Source organism: Sebastes fasciatus, chromosome 15 (genome assembly GCF_043250625.1).
Source record: "Sebastes fasciatus isolate fSebFas1 chromosome 15, fSebFas1.pri, whole genome shotgun sequence".
Classification (NCBI taxonomy): domain Eukaryota; kingdom Metazoa; phylum Chordata; class Actinopteri; order Perciformes; family Sebastidae; genus Sebastes; species Sebastes fasciatus.
In genome coordinates, this window is record NC_133809.1 from 16,622,361 (window position 1) to 16,644,577 (window position 22,217).

The 22,217-nt window shown below is 40.3% G+C and overlaps 2 protein-coding genes and 1 long non-coding RNA gene across 6 annotated transcripts in view; 2 read left to right on the forward strand and 1 right to left on the reverse strand.

Annotated features, from left to right (window-relative positions):
* The window catches only part of bahd1 (bromo adjacent homology domain containing 1), a 40,093-nt gene extending 35,134 nt beyond the window's left edge, over positions 1-4,959 (forward strand). For 3 of the 4 annotated variants that reach the window (XM_074660046.1, XM_074660048.1, XM_074660049.1), the window contains exons 7-8: positions 23-1,081; positions 1,128-4,959. In XM_074660046.1, the coding sequence (XP_074516147.1) occupies positions 23-215 (193 nt within the window). In that variant the 3' untranslated portion in view covers positions 216-1,081; positions 1,128-4,959. The remainder of the gene's footprint in view (positions 1-22; positions 1,082-1,127) is intronic. The other variant, XM_074660047.1, reaches the window with a different exon arrangement.
* A 6,372-nt stretch (positions 4,960-11,331) lies between these two features.
* On the reverse strand, positions 11,332-17,397 carry prlh2r (prolactin releasing hormone 2 receptor). The gene is made up of 3 exons (XM_074661530.1): positions 17,243-17,397; positions 15,009-15,917; positions 11,332-12,532 (listed from the first exon to the last, which is right to left on the reverse strand). The coding sequence occupies exons 2-3, from the start codon at positions 15,903-15,905 to the stop codon at positions 12,203-12,205; spliced, it is 1,227 nt and encodes a 408-aa protein (XP_074517631.1). The 5' UTR covers positions 15,906-15,917; positions 17,243-17,397; the 3' UTR covers positions 11,332-12,202.
* LOC141783929 (uncharacterized) lies at positions 13,916-15,153 on the forward strand. The gene is made up of 3 exons (XR_012597383.1): positions 13,916-14,009; positions 14,857-14,913; positions 15,016-15,153. It is a non-coding gene; the product is annotated as an uncharacterized LOC141783929 (long non-coding RNA).
* Positions 17,398-22,217: the final 4,820 nt, after the last annotated feature.

The following is a 22,217-nucleotide window of genomic DNA, read 5'->3' on the forward strand; positions in this document are numbered from 1 at the left end:
CCTGTATTTGTGCTTCGAACAGATTTTGTGCCTTGGTAAAACGCCATAGGGAGGGCGTGCGCGACTGTGCTGCCTCCCTCGTGGTGCCACCCGTTGTCGGCAACGCCATGCCCACCCACCACTGTGTGCCCGATGACGTCGACCCAGAGCTGGTGTATTTCTGTCGACACGTCTATGACTTCCGCTACGGCCGCCTCCTCAAGAACCTGCAGTAGCATCTAATCGGGAGCGTGACACACAATGCTATGGGACGTGAGATAATGTTCTACATCCTCCACAACTTTAACTAGCTACATACCTACCTGCTGCCTGCTGTGACAGGAACTGGAAGTTTAGGATGAAGGATTGAGAGATGAGCTTCTTTTTGTTTTGAAATCTCTTTACTCATACTTACATGCCACACATTTATTTAGTGAGAGCGATGACATATTGTAATATGAGTTAATATGGCGCCGTAATGGTCTTTATCATACATGGCTCCGTGGTGTCGTAGCAGCTGTGTGAAGAACCTGGAACGTACTCTGCTGTAGAAAAATGCTACTGTAGCTCTTAGAAATGTGACATTTGATAGATATGAAGAGAGGTGGATGTTACATGTGAATTATGTTACTGTCTGCCTGACAGATATCAGACACAAAATGTGTCTCAATGATACGCCATAACTAAAGAAAATTTGGGGCATATCGTGCCACATCGGTCCTTGAGAAGAGATTTCTCAAGTGGCTGAAGATTCACATTTGAATCACATTTGAACATTAGATTTCTCTGTAAGTCAGATGTTTTTACAGATGTTTTACAGAAAAGCTCCAGAGTGAACATCTGTCTTCTTAATTAAGGAATAGTGTTTAGGAAATGTGCTATTTCCCCTTTCTTTACGAAAGCTAGATGAGATGATTGATGTCTGTATGGTGAATATGAACCTACTGTGAGCAGTGCACTGCACCAGTTAGCTTAGCATAAAGACTGGAAATGGGGGAAACAGCTAGCCAGGCTCTGTCTAAAGCTAGGCTAGCTGTTTCCCTAGGCTAACGTTAGCTGTTTTCTCTGTCTTTGGACAGAGTCTGGCTAGCTGTTTCTCCAGGTTATCGTTAGCTGTTTTTCCTGCTGTGTTTCCTGTCTTTAGACAGAGCCTGGCTAGCTGTTTTCTCTGTCTTTGGACAGAGTCTGGCTAGCTGTTTCCCTAGGCTAACGTTAGCTGTTTTCTCTGTCTTTGGACAGAGCCTGGCTAGCTGTTTTCTCTGTCTTTGGACAAAGTCTGGCTAGCTGTTTCCCTAGGCTAATGTTAGCTGTATTACCTGTCTTTGGACAGTCTGGCTGGCTGTTAGCTGTTTTTCCTGTCTTTTGACAGAGTCTGGCTAGCTATTTCCCTAGGCTAACTTTAGCTGTTTTCTCTGTCTTTGGACAGAGCCTGGCTAACTGTTTCCCTAGGCTAACGTTAGCTGTTTTCTCTGTCTTTGGACAGAGCCTGGCTAACTGTTTCCCTAGGCTAACGTTAGCTGTTTTCTGTCTTTGGACAGAGTCTGTCTAGCTGTTTCCCTAGGCTAACGTTAGCTGTTTTCTCTGTCTTTGGACAGAGTCTGTCTAGCTGTTTCCCTAGGCTAACGTTAGCTGTTTTCTCTGTCTTTGGACAGAGCCCGGCTAGCTGTTTTCCCTTGTTTCCAGTCTTTGTGCTAAACTAATCTAAGCTGAGGTAACCGGCTGCTGGCTCCAGCCACATTCAGTATTTACCAGTAGCTGTACTATCAATATTCTCATTTAACTCTTGGCAAGAAAACAAATTAGCTTTTCCCGGCTCTATTATTTAACATTTCCATTTTCATGTAATTGTGATTGACCTGTAGGTCTATGTAGTAAACTACGACCACAGCTGTGAGGAAAGTTCTTGATCAGAAGGTTTGATTAAATGAATTTCAACCTTATTACCACTGATTAAGTTCATGCACAGCAAACAATTAAACCATTTCTTGGCTCCACCTCTCAATGATTTTCTGAGAGATTTATAGGTTTTTATGTAACTCTTCAATTCACCTGAGTTGGTGATTCTCACAATAGACCTGCACTCTACGAAGAAAGCACACTCCAGTTTGTTTGATTTCGCAGTGTGAAGACGTCTAATGAGCCGAGCATTGAGGGGATTTTTGTTATGCCAATGCTGAGGAATATTTGACTTTCTCAAAGCTGGTTGCCAGAGGTGTGATGTGATATCCGGTGTCAGCTAACTGTATATTTGCATTTATATATCTGGATGAGTGTCTGTTCGTGGCAGATGGCATCAGTTAGTCACCTATATTCTTGTTTCTTCACCGATGAGATGGTGAGTAATGTATTCAGTGTAGCATTTAGATCTGTGATGATGATCCATTCCTATGTTTGAGAGAAGATATGTATTTATTTCTGTACTGAGAAAATATAATTTATTTTCAAAAGATAATTTTAAAGAATAGAGTTTTAGATGAGTGGCTTTCATTCCTGATTATAAAGGAGCTCTCTCCTTCTTAGCTGCACTGTCTAAGATGAAAAAGTGTGTGAGTCATTTGCAATAGTATTTCTGTGACTGATGAGCTTGCTCGCCCAGTACAAGCCTATTAAATGTTGTGTAGAGATGTTGAAGTCCTCCGGGCAGATTTGAGGACACATTTAGAAGGATCTCAAATACAGTTTGAAGGACACCTGCTAACATGTGACCAGAGATGCTTAACCTGCAGGACCAAAACGTACCTTGGCCTCTCCCAGCTTCCTGTCATTCTCCTGTCACTTCTCCTCAGATGATAAAAAAAGCTTTGCCTCTTTCACCTTTAAATGCCGAATGCTACGACGATTTAAAACCTACCTTGCCATTAGCCTGTGCCCTTGATCTTGCTGCCTTATAGAACATTCCCAGCCTTTCATTTAGAAATGTGTACCGATATCAGCCTGGAGTAATGAAGCTTCTTAGTGTGCTGATCTTGATTCCTACACAGTAGATGCTTGAGACGTATCTCAGGTCCATCGCATTCATGTGATCTTGTGTGATCTGAAAGATAAAAAAAACTGATCCTTGATCAATGCTTTTATTTTTGGCAAAAGTCTGCCCAAGTAATCTGTTATAGAAACGTGGCTGTTAAAGGAACAGTGTGTAAAATTTAGGAGGATCTATTGGCAGAAATGGAATATAATATTAAGTATGTTTTCAATTCTCTGAAAATAAGAATAATTTTTGTTACCTTAGAATGAGCCGTTTATATCTACATACGGAGCGGGTCCTCTTTACGGAGCCAACCCGCCACGTTTCTACAGCAGCCCAGAACAGACAAACCAAACACTTGCTCTAGATAGGGCCATTTGTGTTTTCAGGTTTTCGCATTGGCCACTGAAATTCTCCCACACGCTTGGTCACACGGGAGAAATTTCAGCTGGTTGCAATCTGCAACCTCACCACTAGATGCCGCCGAATCTTACACACTGCACCTTTAAATGATTAGCTCAACATTTGGGGAAATGCTCTTTACGTTCTTGTTGAGAGAAGATTGATACCAGTCTCATACCTGTACGCTAAATATGAAGCTATACAGCCAGCACCCGATTGGTGTACCTCTAAAGCTCACTAATTAACATGCCTCTTTATGCTAAAATAAGCTGAGTTAACTGTCTGTTGGCTGAAGCTTCATATTCAGCATACAGACATGAGTGTGGTATTGATTTTCTAATCTGACTCTTGACAAGAATATCCAAAAATATTGAGTTTGTATTTTTGTGTTTCTCGGAGAACAGCGGCTGTAGTCAGCTTGAATTCACATCGTTTGCGATGAATTTCAGTCGCAAAAGGTATCAAAATGTCCACAGAAACTCCTCTAATCCACTTCTTCATCATAATCCACCTCTCAGCTGTCCATCTGTACGCTCATTATGTTCCAAACAAAAGACACAACTTCCTGGCAGAGCGTCAAGCAGCGGGGAAATGGATTATGCTGCAGGAGTGTTTGATTTGAAATCTTTTACTCTGTTTTGAAACTTGAATCTTTTGTATCCGACATGCTTTAAGGTGACCACAAGCGCTGTTGAACATGAACTGCAAGCTATTTACAGCCACCTTCAAAGCACCGGGGGGGTATTTGATTGTGAAAAGATAGAGTTTGGGTGGAGCATCGCTTGAAAATGCCCACATCCTGCCTACTTCTGCTTTACACTCTGTACAAAAGGTTGAGTAGATTACTTGTGTGTGTTAATTTGCAATTACATAGAATGCCCTATGATTAATATTTGACTTTCAAATAAGCCTCTAGTTCATATTGATTAATTCAATTCATTAGGTGGAAATTGAAATAATAGACCGTGCCATTTCAATCAAACCAAAGGTTATATATCATAACTACAGCGAACTTTCTCCACTGACTGAAACGTGTTATTGAATACTGATGGATAGTGGATGTACAGTAAATCCCACCCAGCACAATCCAACAAAGCAGAATTGGGTATACTACATTTGGTTTTGCAATTTAAAATCCCCCCGGGTGTTCTGGATCACGCATGTTATGGCCTTAGGAATCACTCAGCAAACTAATTATGTTTAATCAAGATGTGTGATATTTATGTCTTAATTGGTCCTCTGTGCCTGTTCCCATTAACCCGTATAACGTTTTCCACGAAGACAAGGATGAGCTGTTGTTTCTACCCACCTTCCAAATGCCTTTCATTTTAACCAGACGGCGCTGGTTTGATCTTGAATCACCACAAAGAAATGTTTGCACCAAAAAGAGAGCGAGAGAGAGAGAGACGGGGAAGGTATCGAAATTTAATTTCATTCCCAGGTGTACAAAAAAAAAAAAACTTTGGTTCTTCTGATGTGAATTTATGTTCATATTCTTTGCATGGCGTTTTTTGGAAATATTAATCACAGCACAGATTATTTGTATGGTTTCAAATGGACCTCTGTAATATAAGAAAAATATTTAATTGTAATAAATAATATATGAGTTTGAACATGTGTTTGGGAGGTTTTTTTCATGGCTTAGTATAATTAGCAATAAATCCTCTAGCCAGGGAGAGAGCTGTAGTAATAGATGTTGCCCACATGGGGGCTCACTCGGCCAATATTTTTTTTATATCTGATTGGTTTTATCATCACGGTGATCAGAGCACTGAGATTTTAAAGGGTTTCAAAGAATAATATTAATATTTGTGTGTCAAATATTGTATGAAACACAATAATGCTCTACTGAAAAGGACCAGAAAGATATATCGAGGTTGAAAGCTGTTTCCATATTACACACATCACACATTACATAATAAGGTTTGTCAAGCTCCTGACAGTGTTATCATGATTGAATTAATTCCCTCACAACATCTAGCTCTCAATTCTCCGTCAGTCAGACATCTGTTTGTTGTCTGTTTGTTTCTTTATGGACACTTTAATTATAAATGTATCTGACCATGCCACTTTTATTGCCTCTATTTTAGAAAGTTTAACAATTTCAGCAATGAAAGGAGACTCAAACTTACCTTTCTGCTACATGAAAACAATGTTGTTTATCTTTATTTGCATTTAAAAGTAAATAAAAATAATGTTTTTTTAATATAAAATCAAAATCACTTTTCCTTTCATTGCCTCAAGCCTTTCCCCTTTGTTTCTACCTTTGTAATCCATTCATCTCCTTCCACCTCAAATGATTACGATCCCATTTATCCATTACTCTGCGCAGATCATGACAGGAAAAACAAAGAGTGTGAGCATCTTGAAAGCAGACACGAGGAGACGTAAATCCTCCAACTTCAATAATCAGGCCTCTGGTGAATATGTATGAGGCCTCTAGCACTACTCAATCAGGTTATGAGGTTTTAAATGGCACGAGATAAATCATTTGCATTGGTGACAGCAAGCATATGTGGTGGAGGAAAGAGTCCGAAAGAAGAGCCAGCTGCTTCAATTCACCTATTCTTTAGCAGTAGTGTGTTTGTGTGTGTGCATGCTCAATGAATTGTGCAGTAAAATGTGTGTTTATGACTTACTGCTACAGTATCTCTTCTGGATGTTTTGTTTTCTGCAGTGAGTGCAGGATCTACATTTCATTTTAATCAATTATTCCCATCCAGAGGTACTTGCATCCCAAGAGGCTTCTTCTGCAGTTGCCAGTGGGGAGATGGAAATGATTGTGGAGAAAAAAACAACATTATTTTTTTATAGATGCCTATCCACTTATGGAAACTAAACAACCACCTAAGATTACAAATGTGTGCGATGCTGATTGCAAGTAGGCTACATGTTTTGTCTCAGTGGGCTAATCTATGAGCTATAGACTACAATAAGCTGATGACTGGACAAAACTCACTGATAGTGAATGACCTGAGTCAGTTGTTGCTTAAAACCTTGTTAGCAAGTGAACAGAGAAGATGAAATAGCCCAAAATAATGGATAAATAGTTGAAATAGTTAACGTTAGCTAAAAGTAATTTATAAACAGTTGAAATCGTGAGCAAAAGTACTGGATAAATTGAAAGTATTTTTTTTTTTAAAACAGCTAAATTAGCACTAATTCACGATCAGCTAACTTTTTCAACCTCTAGAAGTAGTTCAATTAGCAAAAAAAAATTGGATAAGCAGTTGAAGTTGCATATAAATGTATTACATGAGCAGGTAACTTAGTTAGTAAAAAGGGATGCCCTTTAAGGTAACCTTTTCAACCGCTAAAGGTTGACTAATTAGCAGTTTTACTTGCTAAAAGTAATGGATAAACAGTTGAAATAGCTAAAGAAATATTAATAGATGGGTGAAATAGCTAAAACTAATGATTAGGCCTAAATTGTTGAAATGTCCAGCTTATAGTAGCACAAATGCAAACTAAACTGACCTAATCTATTGTATGCAAACAAATATAAATTGAAATGAACATGACCGGTGTTGAGGGGTACTTGGGCTCATCTGATAGAGCTGTGGATGTACAACAAAAAAAGGTTAACTACTGCTTTTAATAACATTTTCATTGATACCAGGCAGTTAAAAACTGTGAAATAAATCAACAGCCAAGCACCGTTATTTAAACATACAATTTATTTTAAAGGGGGAAAAAAGCCTTTTCCCCAAAGCCTCTCCAACAAAAGCCTTTCCCACGTGTCAGAACTGTGTGAAGAGGTGAAGAAATGGCTTCAAAATGGGGTTTTCTTATGTCCCTCATCTACATGAGTTGTGCTGAGAGCCTGTGTGTGTGCCAGTAGAGGTCCTGAGGCGTTTAAATTACACACCTGCGAGGCTTTCCAGGGACTGATTCATTCCAATTTTGCACCACTCCTACATTTTGAACCTTTCCTGTCCTCTGTACGGCTGCACCAGCAGTGTACTAAATCATCTGCACAGTGGCTTTACCTTCTGGAAAGTTTCAGATTATTCTGGCAAATCAGTGCTGTTGTTTCTGCAATATTAATAAGAAAATCAGATATGCTGCAACACGTTCTGCTCGTTATGTTGTTGGAAACGTTATATGACTGCTTTCTGATTTTATTCAGAGCACAGAGATTTGGTTTCCCTGCTGCTTTTTTGGTCTAAGCAAAATCCTCTCCACATGGAGGCAGAAGAAATAATTAAGCTGTTACTTATCTGGCATTCAGGATTTCCATGCTCCATCAAAACTCGCATTAATTATTCTGTGTTTTTTATTTTTTATGAACTTCTGCCTACTGTGCACCCTCCAGGTACAGCTGTGACTCCACGGGAGGTGTTTATCTGTCTAAGAGCCTTGTGAGTCTAGAAAGAAACAAAACACTTTATACGACAGCAAGTGAAAGCCGGTAGATTGTTTTTTCTTCAGCTCAAAATAACCTGTAAGGTTAGTTGTCGCAGTTGTTGCTTGCTACTGTATGTTTTTGTATCAGTAAGAGTAGACATCACAACAACCTCATTGTCTTTTACAAATTGTTTTTCGTATATTGTTTTTCTGCTCATGTTCATTCATGATAATAAATGAGTTCAGGGCAACAATCCACATAGAGTACCATCATCTCTCCTGAATTTACACTCACAGCATGCAGCTACCACTTAACTATAACAATATCAATGACATTTGCATAAGAAGACTTTGTTAAGCCTGTTCCTATTTGCATTTTCATAAAGGATGTTCACAATACAATCAGACATGAGGATAGCAGGATGCATGAGTAGACCTGTTGCATGTGGACCATGCTAAATTTGTTTGCATTCATTTTTTTCTCTCATCAATCTGCCCATATACGTAACAGGGCCGGCTCTAGCGCTTTTGGTGCCCAAGGTGAAATGTAGCCCCGTAAACCACAACACAAATCAGACATCACAATGTTTTAAGTTTTATGACAAAATTCATATTTTATTTTCATAAACAACTGTATTTATTATAATATAAATAAACAATTTGTCCCTGATATTGTTGGCTTAAAAGTGTTTAGTCAGTTTCACTACAATTTACACTTTTATTAACAAAGTGCGGCCGGGCAGATGAAAAAAAGTGTGAGAAAGACAGTTACAGGGGTGAAATGTGTATTTCTTTCTTTCTTTCTTTATTCATTTATTTATTTGTTAATTTGTTACCTCAATGCAGAAAATGAGGAAGGGTGCCCACCGGCATTTTATTTATTTATTTATTTATTTATTTATTTATTTATTTATTTATTTATTTATTTAGTTATTTATTTAGTTATTTATTTATTTATTTAGAGGGCGACCATCGCCCCCCAGAAGGTGGCGCCCTAGGCAACCGCCTATATGGCTTATGCCTTAAAGCTGAAGTAGGCGAGATTGGAGCAAATATGATTTAAAAAAAAGTTATTTTTATAAAACGGTCGCTATATTGTGACAGTAGTACATGAAATTACCTACATGATCTTGTAGTACTGTTTAGCTGTAAAATGAGAAAGTTTGTGACGCCGCCACCATTGTGAAATCTGGTGGAGGAACGCCAAGTTCCGGTCACATGACCGGAGGACAGCCAATGGGAACGCTCTCTCTCTCTCTCTGAAATGACCTGTGATTGGTCAAAGTCTCCCGTCACGGGCTAGATTTTCTAAAGCCTGAAAACAGAGCCATGAGGAGGAGCAGAAGTCTAGTTATCTCTCAGAACACTTGAATTACAATATGCTGAAAGGTTATTATGGAATTTTCGCCCAATGATGCCGAAAATATATACTGCCTAGTGCCACTTTAAGCCGGCCCTGGCCCTGGCCCATGATTACAAAGCAAAAACAGGATTTCAGATTTTTTTTGTTGTTGTTGAAAATTTGTTACTGAAATATCTCATCGACAGTGAACATTCAGACCCTTTGCTATGACACCTGAAATTTAGCACAGGTGCCTCACATTTCTCTTGATCATCTTTGAGATGTTTCTACACCTGTGAAACATTCAATTGATTGAACATGACCCAGAAAGACACACACCTGTCTTAACAAGGTCATTTGTGGGACTTCATGAAATTTCTATGGCTGTTTGATATGCATTTGATTTAAATATACGGTTTAAAGGGACTATGTAACTTTTTACACATATAAAGAGTTTTTTATTGCAAATGAGGGAACAGGTTGTAACCTCCCTGAAAAATGAGACTATCCATGACTTTCTGTGTTTCCTCTATCAGCCTGTAGACTGCTTTTTATGTGAAGGACTCGGGTTGGTGTCCCAGCGGAGCAGAAGAGAGTTAGTTTAGCTCTGAGAATATCAAGTGAATGTTACAGTTTGTGCAGAAAGAAATGCTGCAGCTCCTCAAGACCAACAGAGGTTTCCCGTGTTTTGTTTCCCTGCTGCTGTGTGTTGTGACGGAAGGCTCCGGAGCGAGTAACGTTATCGACTTCGACGAAAACTACGGTGTTTCCCCTGTGCCTTCTGACCTCGGTCCGTAGGCTGAAGCAGGAACAGTTAACACTAGGATCAACATCGGCCTGGCATTCGATTCATGGAGGGACCTTCGTTTGGTCAGCTAACATTACTGCCAAGCATGTGAAATATATAGTGATATTGTGCTTTTAGCCGACAAATGTTGCTAACTTTAATTTAACATGATGCCTGTCAATCACGTTCAGTCTAATGTGTGTCGCCTCACTGTTTTGACTGATGCTCGTTCGTGCGTATGTAGCGCGACCAACAGGACGCTGACTGTCGTTGACTTAACGGCCACGGGTGTCACTGTTAACAAGCAATTTCTGATCCTTACATTGAGTCCCTTTTAAATATGACGTAATATCTACAGAATATAATCCATTTGGTGCTGCATTCGTGAAAGGGGAGCGTACAGATGAAAGCCATACTCACATTCAATTTGACAGCTCTCCAATGGTCGGGTCATGAAACTTCAGGACTTACAATGAGGTGACAGGTCAGAAAATGATGAGAAACTCTGGAACGGTGCATTTTACTCACCAGACTGCTCGCTTTCAGGTTAATGTGACTCATCTTCCAGTAGAGCTGCTCTTAGCTGCTCAAAGCCTCAATCAGTAATACTAGTGATACAAGTAGTACAGTTTGGACAATATTTAAACCAGCATATTTTGTAAAAAGAAATGTTTTATTAGTGTGACAGATCCAAGTAAGAATGAAAGAAGACACTTATCTTGTAATGTATGTAAAACATTTGCATACAGTATAAGCTTGAAAAATGCACCTACAGTTAACGGTCATAATTTTGCATTTACTTGGAAGTCAGATCATGGCCTTGTTTTACTTTCACTCTTTACCGTTTTACATATCCTGTGAACAACACAGATGATGTTTTTTCTCTCACCATCTAAAATTTGACATTTAAACACGCTGCAGATTTTGCACACTGCGTTGTGTTCATCAAATGTCACCGCAGCAGCAGAAAGTGTGAAAAGCGTTCAGTGGCTCAAGGCCAAACTGAATTTCAGAAATACATGAATCATTTTTTTTTTGTCACAGAATTTCTTCATGTTCCAGTTTTATCTTTTAATAACCAGGTTAGGAATGTGAGGGCCAACTATTTCTGTTTTAATTCATATTAATAAGCGTAGCCCGAGAGCTCTTTTTAACACGGTGGACCGTCTTTTAAATCCTTTAATCAGTCATCTGGTGAGGGATGTCTTCAATTTTAACCCTTTTTATGATAAAAATCAGTGAGATACAATCAAATTGTGGCTCCCTACTGATTCTTTTATTGAAGCCCGCTGCCCCAACTGTGCTGTTTTATCAAGTTTTATGCTCTTTAAATGAGCTCATGGTCACTGTGGTGAACCTCCGGCCATGTAGGTATAATGCCTCCTAAATTTCTCTATGAAGTAATGGATGTGACTGCCCCTTGGTTGCTCTCAGTAATTAACAGTTCTTTATCCTCTGGCTGTATCCCAGAATATTTGAAGACTGCCTGTGTGCGACCACTCATTAAAAGATCCGGCCTAGATCCATCCGAATGCAGCAATTACTGTACAGACCAATTTCAAAATTACCTTTTTTTTTTTATTGTAAAACTCCTCGAGAACACTCGAAACCGATATGAAAATATCTTCACATTTGTGCTTAGGCAAGCCCAGAGAACACTTCCACCAAAGGAAATTAAATATTCAAACATGAATGTGTATTTTATTGTTGTGTTTTATGCATTTGTTGTAAAGCACTTTGTAACACTGATTTGATAAGTGCTATACAAATAAACTTTATCATTATAAGGATTTAAATAAACCTGTTTATTGAATGAAATTAAACAAAATAGAATAGACAGCACATGTAATAGACATATACAATTATCCTAATACACAAGTGGACAGGAATGGCAAAGAAACATTCAGATAAGAACAGCATACATAGACAAATCATAAATTATTAGAAATTAGAAATGTATTTTTGCAAAGACAAGAGCAAAATCACGGTTTATAGTATATTTTTAAGATCACAGTAGCATATTTGTCAGTGCTAAATATACTTTCAGTGCATAAACCTCTGTACATTTGATAAAAATATAAATTATTACACACATTTCCTTTGAATGAAAGCAGGCTAATGTTTTAAACCTGTAGTAATTCAGTCGAGCTGTTAAAATAGAGATATAGAGACCGAGCTGTTGTGTATTTTTGTTTATGACTACGACCAGCTGTACACAATGTGGCTGTTTTATGAAAGCAACCCCACCGTGTGAGTTTTTGAAATTCAGTGTGCTTTAAATTCATTTTCTTTTCACTCAATTTGCCTGCCAGTATTAGTAGTCATTTCTGGAAAACACCAACAGATCAAATTCTTGTGCGTATTCAAGCGAAGCAACAATTCAAGCGTAGTTGTCTCGAGGAATAACATTATTTACAACAGCACCTGCTAAATCTGCCGCCATCGTGGTGGAGGTGTGAAGGCGCTGCACTCTGTGTGACATTGTCAGGATGCTTGACCCTGTACCTCTGTCCTTTCCTTTTCCTCTCCTCCGGGACAGGAAGTGGCGGCACAGGCAGGACAGGAACTTGTCGTGCAATGACGCGTAAATAAAAGGGTTGTAGCAGGCGGAGCTCATGGCGAGCAGGTGAGTGGACACCTGGATGATGTTCACGTAATTCTTCCCTAAGATGGAGAAGTCTGTGTCCAGGTCACGGATCAGATTCACCACCTGTGAAGTTAAACAAAGTTTAGCATTCAGCATTCATCCAAGGAAAAAGTTATTTGGTAATTAATTCAATAATTAATTTCTTTAGGAATTTAGTTTGTAAAGGGACTATTTGTAACTTTCAGAAATGCTTGTTAACAGCGACACCTGTATTCATGAAATCAACGAAAGTCAGCGTCGGGCTTGCGCTTGCTCGCTCTAAATATACCTGAACGAGCATCACTCAAAACAGTGAGGCGACACACGTCAGCTAAAACCACAATATCACTCTATATTTCACCTGCTTGGCAGTAATGTTAGCTGACCAGACCAAGGTCTCTCCATGAACATGATTTAGATCTGATCCTAGTGTTGGCTTTTCCTGCCTCAGCGCAGGCTGATGCAGCGGGGCTCTGCAGCGTGTCTCCCTGCTCTCTCCGCCCGCAGCCGGAGAGAGCAGGGAGACACCGGCACCCGGTCGGTAACGAGACTACAACGTGTCTCTCTGCAGAGCTCCGTCACTTCACAAGACACGGAAAACCTCTGTTGGTCTGGAGGAGCTGCAGCAGTTATTTCTGCACAAACGTCCACTGTACATTCACTAGATATTCTCAGAGCTACTAACTTTTCTGCAGTCTGGAGTGAGCACGCGTTCACATATAGAGGTGGAGCGAGCTGAGCGAGAACGCGCGCTCTGTCTGAGTGAAGGCAAGCAGGCAGAGGAGGAGAGGCAGAGGCCACACGCGAACAAGCATATGCGAGCGCGCATGTGTCCCGACCCGCTACATTTATACGCTTAAAAAGTTACAAACAGTCCCTTTAAAGGAATAGTTCAACATTTTGGGAAATACACTTTGAATAATGTATCACTTTGCTAATTTGACATTTTTGGTGCAGTTCAAAGATTCCTAGTCATTGAATATTTAGTTTGCTTGCTTTTTGTAAGCTAATAGATGGCATCATCAGTAAGTGAAGGCGTCACGGCTCGGACCACCGCGTTGTTCAGCGCTGATTCTGACTGTCTTTGGTCTTTGGTTCAGTAAAATGTTCTGTCTGTTGCTGGTTCAAGCTGGCTATTTCAGTCTGAAGGTTATTTGCTTTGTTGCAGAGAGTAAAATGAAAATATTGACAGTGAATATACAGTAAAGCTGCAGTCCGCAGCAGTTAGCTTAGCATAGCACAAAGACTAGAAATGGGAAACAGTTAACGTGTTGTATCTCGTTTGTTTAATCTGGACAAAAATCAAAGTGTCAAAGAAAAATGACACTTTTTACATGGTGCAGAGTTGGTTGCCCAGCAACCTCATTTGACTACAAGACACGTTGAAGACTGCAGAAGTAGTCTGGCACATAATCCCTATCAAGGCCACAATTTGTAGTTTTTTTACAAAGTAAACAAGAGAGTAAACAAACAAGATATAACGTGTTGGTTGGTGAACTTTAGAGGTTCTAGTGGGCGGATGTTGTTACCGTTTCCCCTTGTTTCCAGTCTCTACGCTAAGGTAGGCTAACCAGCTGCTGGCTCCAGTGTCAATCTTCTCATCTAACTTGCAGCAACAAAGCAATTACAAATATTTCTCAAAATGTCCAACTATTGTCCAACTAAGAACCTTTAGGGCGCCTTCACAAGCCAATATTTAATCCAATTTAATCGAACTCTGGTGCGGTTCGTTTGGGCGGTTGTGAACGCAGTAATCGTACTATGGTGCAGACCAAAACAATCGGTCCGAGACCCCTTGCAAGAGAACATCCAGATTATGATAAATAAAGTTCACAGAAACAGTGATATTTATAAAGTCATAAACTGGAGGAGAAGGGATTCATGCGTACAGTAGATCACTGCCGAGGCAAAGTCAAAACACTTCGACAGCAATATATCAAAGTCTGCGATTTCCTGCATCAAAGTGGCAGCTCTCAAGATGAAAAAGATAAATTTGCTCCGTACACACCCCTCAGAAACTTGTTTTTTTTATTTGGTCCGCTTTGATTTGTGCACTGTGAAACCGAACCAGGCTAAATAGCCAAAAGTATCAATTTAACTCTGATTCGGACTAGCCAAACGGACTGTGGCTTGTGAAAGTGTCCTTAAAGGGGACATGTCATGCTCATTTCCAGGTTCATACTTGTATTTTGGGTTTCTAATAGAAAATGTTTTACGTGCTTTAATGTTCAAAAACACATTATTTTTCTCATACTCTCTGTCTGAATATACCTGTATTCCCCCTCTGTCTGAAACACTCCATTTTAACCCCGTCCCGAATAGCCCAGTCTGCTCTGATTGGCTTGCGAATCACATGTTTTCTGATCTAGACAGCCCACAAAAGCTGACTGGGTTGTCTTATTCCACAGTTTGTGGGTTGGTAGGCCCTCCAGATACCCAAACGGATGTGTACAAGCTCTGAAAAAGTGAGTTTTTTAATGATATATCCCCTTTAAGAATTCATTTATTCATGTTTTCATGTATCCATCAAATCATCAGTTACTTTCCTATTCATCCATACCTGTAAGGGAAGCCACGAGAAGGCGAAACAGAGGACGGACACCAGCAGCAGGAAGAAGGTCTTCCTCCTCCGTCTGCTCCATGCAGCCCTTGCTGATCTCAACTCTTGACACGCCGTCAAACCTGACGTGGTCCTCTGCTTCAGCCGATATGATATAGCACAGTAGGAAATAGAGACAGCAGCCAGTGGGACAAAGTAGGAGAAGAAGAGAATGAAACAAGAGTAGATGAGGCGGCCTCGCTCCTGGCCATCCCAGAACTCCTCACACACGGCCATCTGCAGCCCCGCGGCCCGCAGGTCCAGGTGGACGATGTGCAGTGCTGTAGGTGTGGATAAAGCCAGAGAGGACAGCCAGATCAGGACCACCAGCCCCCAGCAGAACTGGCACCCCGCTCTTTTGCGGATGGGATAAGCCACGACCACGTAACGATCCACTGCGATGGCCATGAGGGACAGGACTGATGCGTAGACCGCCGCAGACTGCATGATAGTCACAAAATGACACATGTGGGGACCAAACACCCATCCACGCTGGTCAAAAGCGTAGGACGCGGTCAAAGGGACGCAGAAGATGCACATGAGCAGGTCGACCAGCGCCAGGTTGCTGATGAGGAAGTTTGTGGTGTTGTGTCTTTTCTTGTTGTGCCAGATGAGAAAGAGCAGGAGGAGGTTGCCGGAGCAGGCGACCAGCACCACGGCGGAGTAGAGAGGGATAAAGACAGGCTTCAGGTCGGACAGGAGGTCCAAGCCGGAAAAGGCAGGGGCCAAGAGCGGGGAGGTGTAGAAGAGGGGCTGAGAGGAGTTGCAGCAGAAGGAGGATGAAGAGTCAGGCATGGATGGAGATGAAGAAGAGTCTGGAGCAGAAGAGTTCACCGTGGATCGGTTCTCCCAATCCATAGCTGCAGGAGCCTGAATAAATAACAAAACCATTTATGACCTGCTGCATAATCTGCATATATGATACCTCATTTTACATCATAATTGATTACAAATATTTTCACAATTTATTAAACAGTATTTTAATTGAACCCAAAGTGATATTAACATTATAAAATATGGAGATTAAAGAGATTAGTGAAGAGAGAGAGACAAATTAGTGTCCATCTTCAAAATTCTCAATCAATCTCATTAAAAAGCTGCAGGGCTTGTAAGTCCCCCTCAACTATAATACTTCTGTTTACTTTCATCTGCCTCATCTTCACATCTTATCTCCACTCTGCTCTTCTCACATTTCTATCTCTCTCTGCCTCTCCAAATATTTTCCATCTCATACTTTGGAAAATACTTTCATAACCAATCATCCGTCCAAACCCTGTGAACATCTTTTTTGGCTCGTCTTTCCCTCTTAGCTCTGTCCAAATACCGCAGAAATACCATCTTCAGAGTCAAACTGGCTGTCAGAAATTGTCTTTTTGAACATCTGCTGAAACATCTGTACACGTAGTCTACACTGATATCAATCAGTTATATCAGAGATACTCACCTGCCACTATACACTCAGATTTCCATGGTTAAACTTGACATGAATGCTGATTTATTCTACTTTTTGCACCGAGAAATCTGTTTTCGACAGCAATTAAGAGAATGAAAGCACTTGAATGGTTTTTTTATTCAAATTTGCAAGACAAGAAAACAACATCCGTCTTCAAAATTAATATGTTTTGGGCCGAATGGCATCTTTTTTTTTTTTACATTTTTGGCATCATCGCCTCTAGAGCATCCTCATTTTGACAGTTTTATTCATAAAAAAGGAACAAATCACACTGTATCTGCACAAATAATCAGTATATACAAAACAATTCCTGTCAGATTAGCCAAATAAATAGTTCTAAAAGAAATACATGAAAAACCTTCCCTAGAATAAGTGCTTATTAATGACCTACTTAGGCTGAGACCGCCTGACCACACCACTTGTCATAATGTAAATGTATTTCTCTTATTAAATTAGCTACATTTTCCAAGAAAGATTGGTTTAATCATGTTTCAATACAGATGACACAGAAACGGGTCCTCTTCTCATGCTGAATCAGCTCATTCCCTCATTGACCTGATTAGAGATACACTGATTTGCACATAATTTGCATACATCTGTTTTTTTTTTTTAAATAAATCTTATGCATCCCTTGATACACCAAATACATCTCAATCTTATTACTAAACCATTTGATGCAAATTTGTTATCAGAGTGCATGCATTTTAAAAAAAAAAAAGTAGGAATTAAAAGAAACAAATACCTCTGAGATGTCAGTCAGACATCTTTTTAATGACTTGGACGGTCCAGAGTGTGTTTGTGTCCTCGGTCCGCAGGGAGTCCCACAGTTGTGCAGCTTCACCTCCTCACTGCAGCCGGCTCGCTTCAGAATAAACTCTCTCTCTCTCTCTCACAGCCACGTTCATGTGAGTGAGTCACCTCCAGTAAGATGGCTGTCTGTCATCAACCCCAGTGAACAATCATTATAATCTCCTTTGATTCTCCTCTTGGGATCTATAGTGCCACTCTGGTAATAAATTGTGAATTTATAATGACCTTGCCTTGTTTTATGGTATTTCCATGCTGTGGAATCGCTATCATTTTCCTGTTGGGACTTGTAATGTGTCTTTGGTTTTATATATCAATTTATAGTGATCCTGACACATTTAATGATTTTATTTCTCCTATATTGTCACTCATGTTATCCTAAATTTGCAACTAGGTGGAAGAGCTGACTTTGACTACTTTCATAGCTCTGAATCGTATTTGTGATGTTAAACTTCCAGTTGTGAGGCTTTTCCCAGTGAGGCCACTCTCCAGGCAAACACACCCAGAAACCAACATTAGGGAGCAGAAATGAAATTGAACAATTAAGGGACAGACCACGATCTTACCCCAGCAGTACACATCTTAAATATTCATAAAAACTAAATTAAAAATTGTGAGTCTCGGTGTCAGAGCTGCCAAAAAAAAGGAACCCGTGTGACTCATCAAGTATCTGCAAAGGCTAATGCAGGACTAAATTCATTAGCATAGGATACTTGAAGGGAACAGAGGGCTGATTGTGAAGATAATGAACATGTCCATGAATCGGAGGACGTAGGAAATATTAGTTTTATTATTATTTTTAGGCAAATTTGGAATCTCAAGAACAAATTCAAGTTTGTAACAAATAATGGTCATCGTCAATGCAGCAAAGGGTAGCACTAATTATTATGCTAATACTAATTATGATGACCTTTTCCGCTCAAAAGGACTTAAAGGTGCAGTAATCATCTATGAGTTGGATGCTTCTTAAAGGCACAGTGTGTAGGATTTGGTGGCATCTAGTGGTGTGGTTGCAGGTTGCAACCAACTGAGTACCCCTCCGCTCCTCCGCTCCTTTCAAAACTGAGGTAATGGGAGTGCAAAACCGTAGTAACGCCGTTCCCCTCGCTCAGAGGCCATCTTTACCATAATAACACTACTTTAGGAGCAACAGAAGTCGGACAGCGGCTGGCCGTACCGTGGTTTTACACTCTGAGTCTCACGTTACCGCAGTTTAACAAGCGTGTCAGAGAATACGGAGGCCTTCAGGAAACGTAAAAACATGAAAGGCTCTCTCTAGAGCCAGAGTTTGATTTGTCCGTTCCCTGACAATTAGAATTTTTCAACATTTTATTAATTACATTAATCACATTACACTTCAATGCTGGGGCCTGCTGCTGGTCCTGCCTTCCTTTGCACCGTGCCACTGGAGTGTGGCCCTGTGCACCGTGGAGCAGACACCATCCTCATGTGTGCCCGTCCTTTTCACATGCATAAGTAGGTCATCATGCGTCCACTTGCCTGTCTGTTGTTGTTTTTTCATTGGATGCTGAGCGAGGGCAGTACTTCCTGATCTCCTTTAAGTTCCACAAGCCCCAATGTTCAGAGCAAAGATGTATCTGAAAAGTCTTGGGCTTGTGTAGAAGTTGTCAACAAATCCATGCTGTCCAGTTCCCAGATATCCAGGCTTTACTAGGGACATTATTGAGTCAATAATTGAGGCAATCCAACTCTGACTCTCTGGTGTAAACGGTTTCAACTGTTTATTCACTGCTACTGTCGGCCAACACAAAAAGCTTGAAGCCCCATTTGAGCCGTGTTTCCACCAAGATGTTCCTGGTAATTTTAGTCCCGGTGTTGCAGCTAAATCTGTGACCGCAGAGGAGCCAGCAACATGAGGACACCATTTCTGATTTTTTTTTTGTGTATATATCTTTAAAGTAAAAATATTAAAATACATTTATGTTTTTTAACAATTTAGTTTTGTGTGTTTTCTGTCACATATGTGCCTCATTTATTATAGCCTACAGGTGCAGTGGGCTCACATTTTCTGAAGACAGCCCTCAGAAATGGTGACCTCATGTGTTGCTGGCTCTCTGCGGTCACAGATTACTGTGGTCACAGATTTCGCTGCAACACTGGGACTACTTTTCAAGGAACTAAAAAGTTATTTCAGCCCATTGTTGACTGCGTTCCCATAGCGGTCTAAAGACCTACAAAGATTAGTCCGCTGACGTGTGAAAAAGCAAAATGATATTGGACGAGGGCTGCTGGTGGTTGCAGAAAATGTCCCCGGAACTTAATTTAGACCCTGCGGCTGTGGCTCAGAGGGTAGAGCAGGTTGTCCACCGATCGGAAGGTCGGTGGTTCGAACCCTGGCTGCTCCGGGTCACATATCGATGTGTTCTTGAGCAAGCACTTAACCTAGTTAATTAATATAGTGTGTGAATGAGTATTTAGATCCTGATCGACAAAGTTGGCACCTTTGTAGCCTCTGCCTCTGTGTGTGAATGGGTGAATACTGACATGTAGTGTAAAGCGCTCTGAGCGGTCGGAAGACTAGAAAAGTGCTATATAAATGCAAGTCCATTTACCATTTACCCTGCAGTCGAATTGAGTTCCTCAAAAGGTTCTTAGTTTCAGGGGAAAGTTCCTGCGGTGGAAACAGAGCTTAAGTTGGTTTTCCTTTCATGTACTGCCTGTATCTAGTCTGGGTGACAATGGGTCTTACAGCTATCTTTGATACCAGTCACCTGACTCTCACATCCAGCCACTCCCCGCCCTGCAGTAACCTCTTTCAGCCATCACCTGATATTCCCCGCACACCTGTTTCCACTTTCCCTCATCAGCCCTGCAGATATTGAACTAGCTCTTTTCCCCAGTCAGTTGCCAGATTATCAGTGTAGCTTTGTGTCATTGCTTTTATCCTATTACCAGAGCCAGAACTCCATCTATACCTGCCTGATCTTCCCATGCCAGTAAGGGTATGTATGTTCACCTTTGCAATAAACCCCTGAAAAGTTGCTGTCGGCCTGCATTCAGGTCCTTCCCTCGTTGGGGGTTGATGGTTGCCAGAGCTGCTGCTGTGTACAGACGGGGAGGAGGAAGCTGCTGCAGAAATAAATGATAGGAACATAAATTAACAATTTCATCTATGCATCTCACACCGTTGATAATGGATCGCGGTTTTGCTGTCATTCAAAGATCCAACCTCTTTTCATTTAATTGCAAAATCTTTGAATATAAATTAATAGATATAGAGATGAAATGTGAATTATTGTGTTGATATATTATAATTATTCTTTCCAGGGATGACATTTAGGGTTGAATTGTTGCTGAAGCTCTTTTTCTCCGGGGACACCCCAGGTGGCTTTCTTTATTAACACTTTCCACACATGGAAATTACATTTGAATCGAGGATGGGTGCTAATACAATTTTAATTTCCTGCCATTCGCTGCTTCACAATATCGTCTGTCATCCCGATCTAACCTATTACCACAAAGCACGGCTCTGTGAGATCTCGGGAGACGGCAAGTCACGGATTTTACTCACTGAAATCGTAATAAGCATCCTCCAGAATAAGAGAAATAGAAGCCACTTTATTATGTCAAGATGAGTCGCTGAATTTATTCTGCACTTGAAAGAGAAATGAGAACAAACACACGTTTTACTTGCGTGCTTTCAGTCGGTTTCACACTCTCAGTCCTCTGGGTCCTGGAAGATAAAGAGCAGGATAATCAAGGGGTTCCCAAATGTTTTCATGTCAAGGACCTCAACTGAAATTGATTCACATTAGAGAATGACGCCATGGTTGCTGTTATTCAAATGAACTGTGTTTGATAAGACGAATTGACTTTATTCAGAATAACACTCAAACACTCACATAAATCTAGCTAACACTAGTCTATCAAAGCTGCAGTGGGTAGAAATGGAGCAAATATGATTAAAACAAGTTATTTTTATAAAATCACTAGTCGCTATATCTGACAGTAGTGCATGAGACAGGTAAAACAACCAATCAGAGCTCACCTGGAGCCTGCCGTCTCTGAGCAGCTGTCAATAACTCGCTAACTCCGATCAAACAGTCATACTAGGCCACGCTGATCAAATATGAATCAATATTCAGTTACTGTAATGCCTATTTCTCTCCACTAATGTTTTCAGAAACATCTTGTAGTGTACTGTTTAGCTGTAAAATTAGAACGTTTGTGACCAAAACCAAGCACCGCCCTCCAACCGGAGCAAACTTCTCTGTCTCATGCACTGTCAGGATATAGTGACAGTTTTATAAAAATAACTTTTTATCATATTTGCTCAACGTTACCGACTGCAGCTTTAATCGATTAGTTGTCAACTATTAAATTAATCAACTATTTTGATAATCGATTAATCGGTTTGAGTATTTATTTTTAAGAAAATTCTGATTCCAGCTTCATAAATGTGAATATTTTCTGGTTTCTTTACTCCTCTATGACGGCAAACTGAATATCTTTGAGTTGTGGACAAAAGAAGACATTTGAGAACGTCATCTTGGGCTTTGGGAAACACTGATCGACAATTTTCACCATTTTCTGACAATTTTATAGACAAAACAAATAATTAATCGGGAAAATAATCGACAAAGAAGATAATCGTTAGTTGCAGCCTTAGTTTGTTTTTTGTTGAAACTTTCAGGGTGGCGTTAATTCAACTCTGCAGTCATTTAGGAGGATCTGTTTAGTTTTACAGTTGAACTATATTGTAAACTCAGGATCAAACTAGTTCTCGTATTACCAATTTTCAAACTTGGGTGAGTTCAGTTAATATTAAATTGAACTTTTCCTCATTTATTGCAGACTGCCTTAAGTGTCCCTCTCGGCCACTCAGTTTGGAAACAACTGGACAGACTGATTGATTTAAACCTATAGGGAGACAGATTTTGAGACTTGAT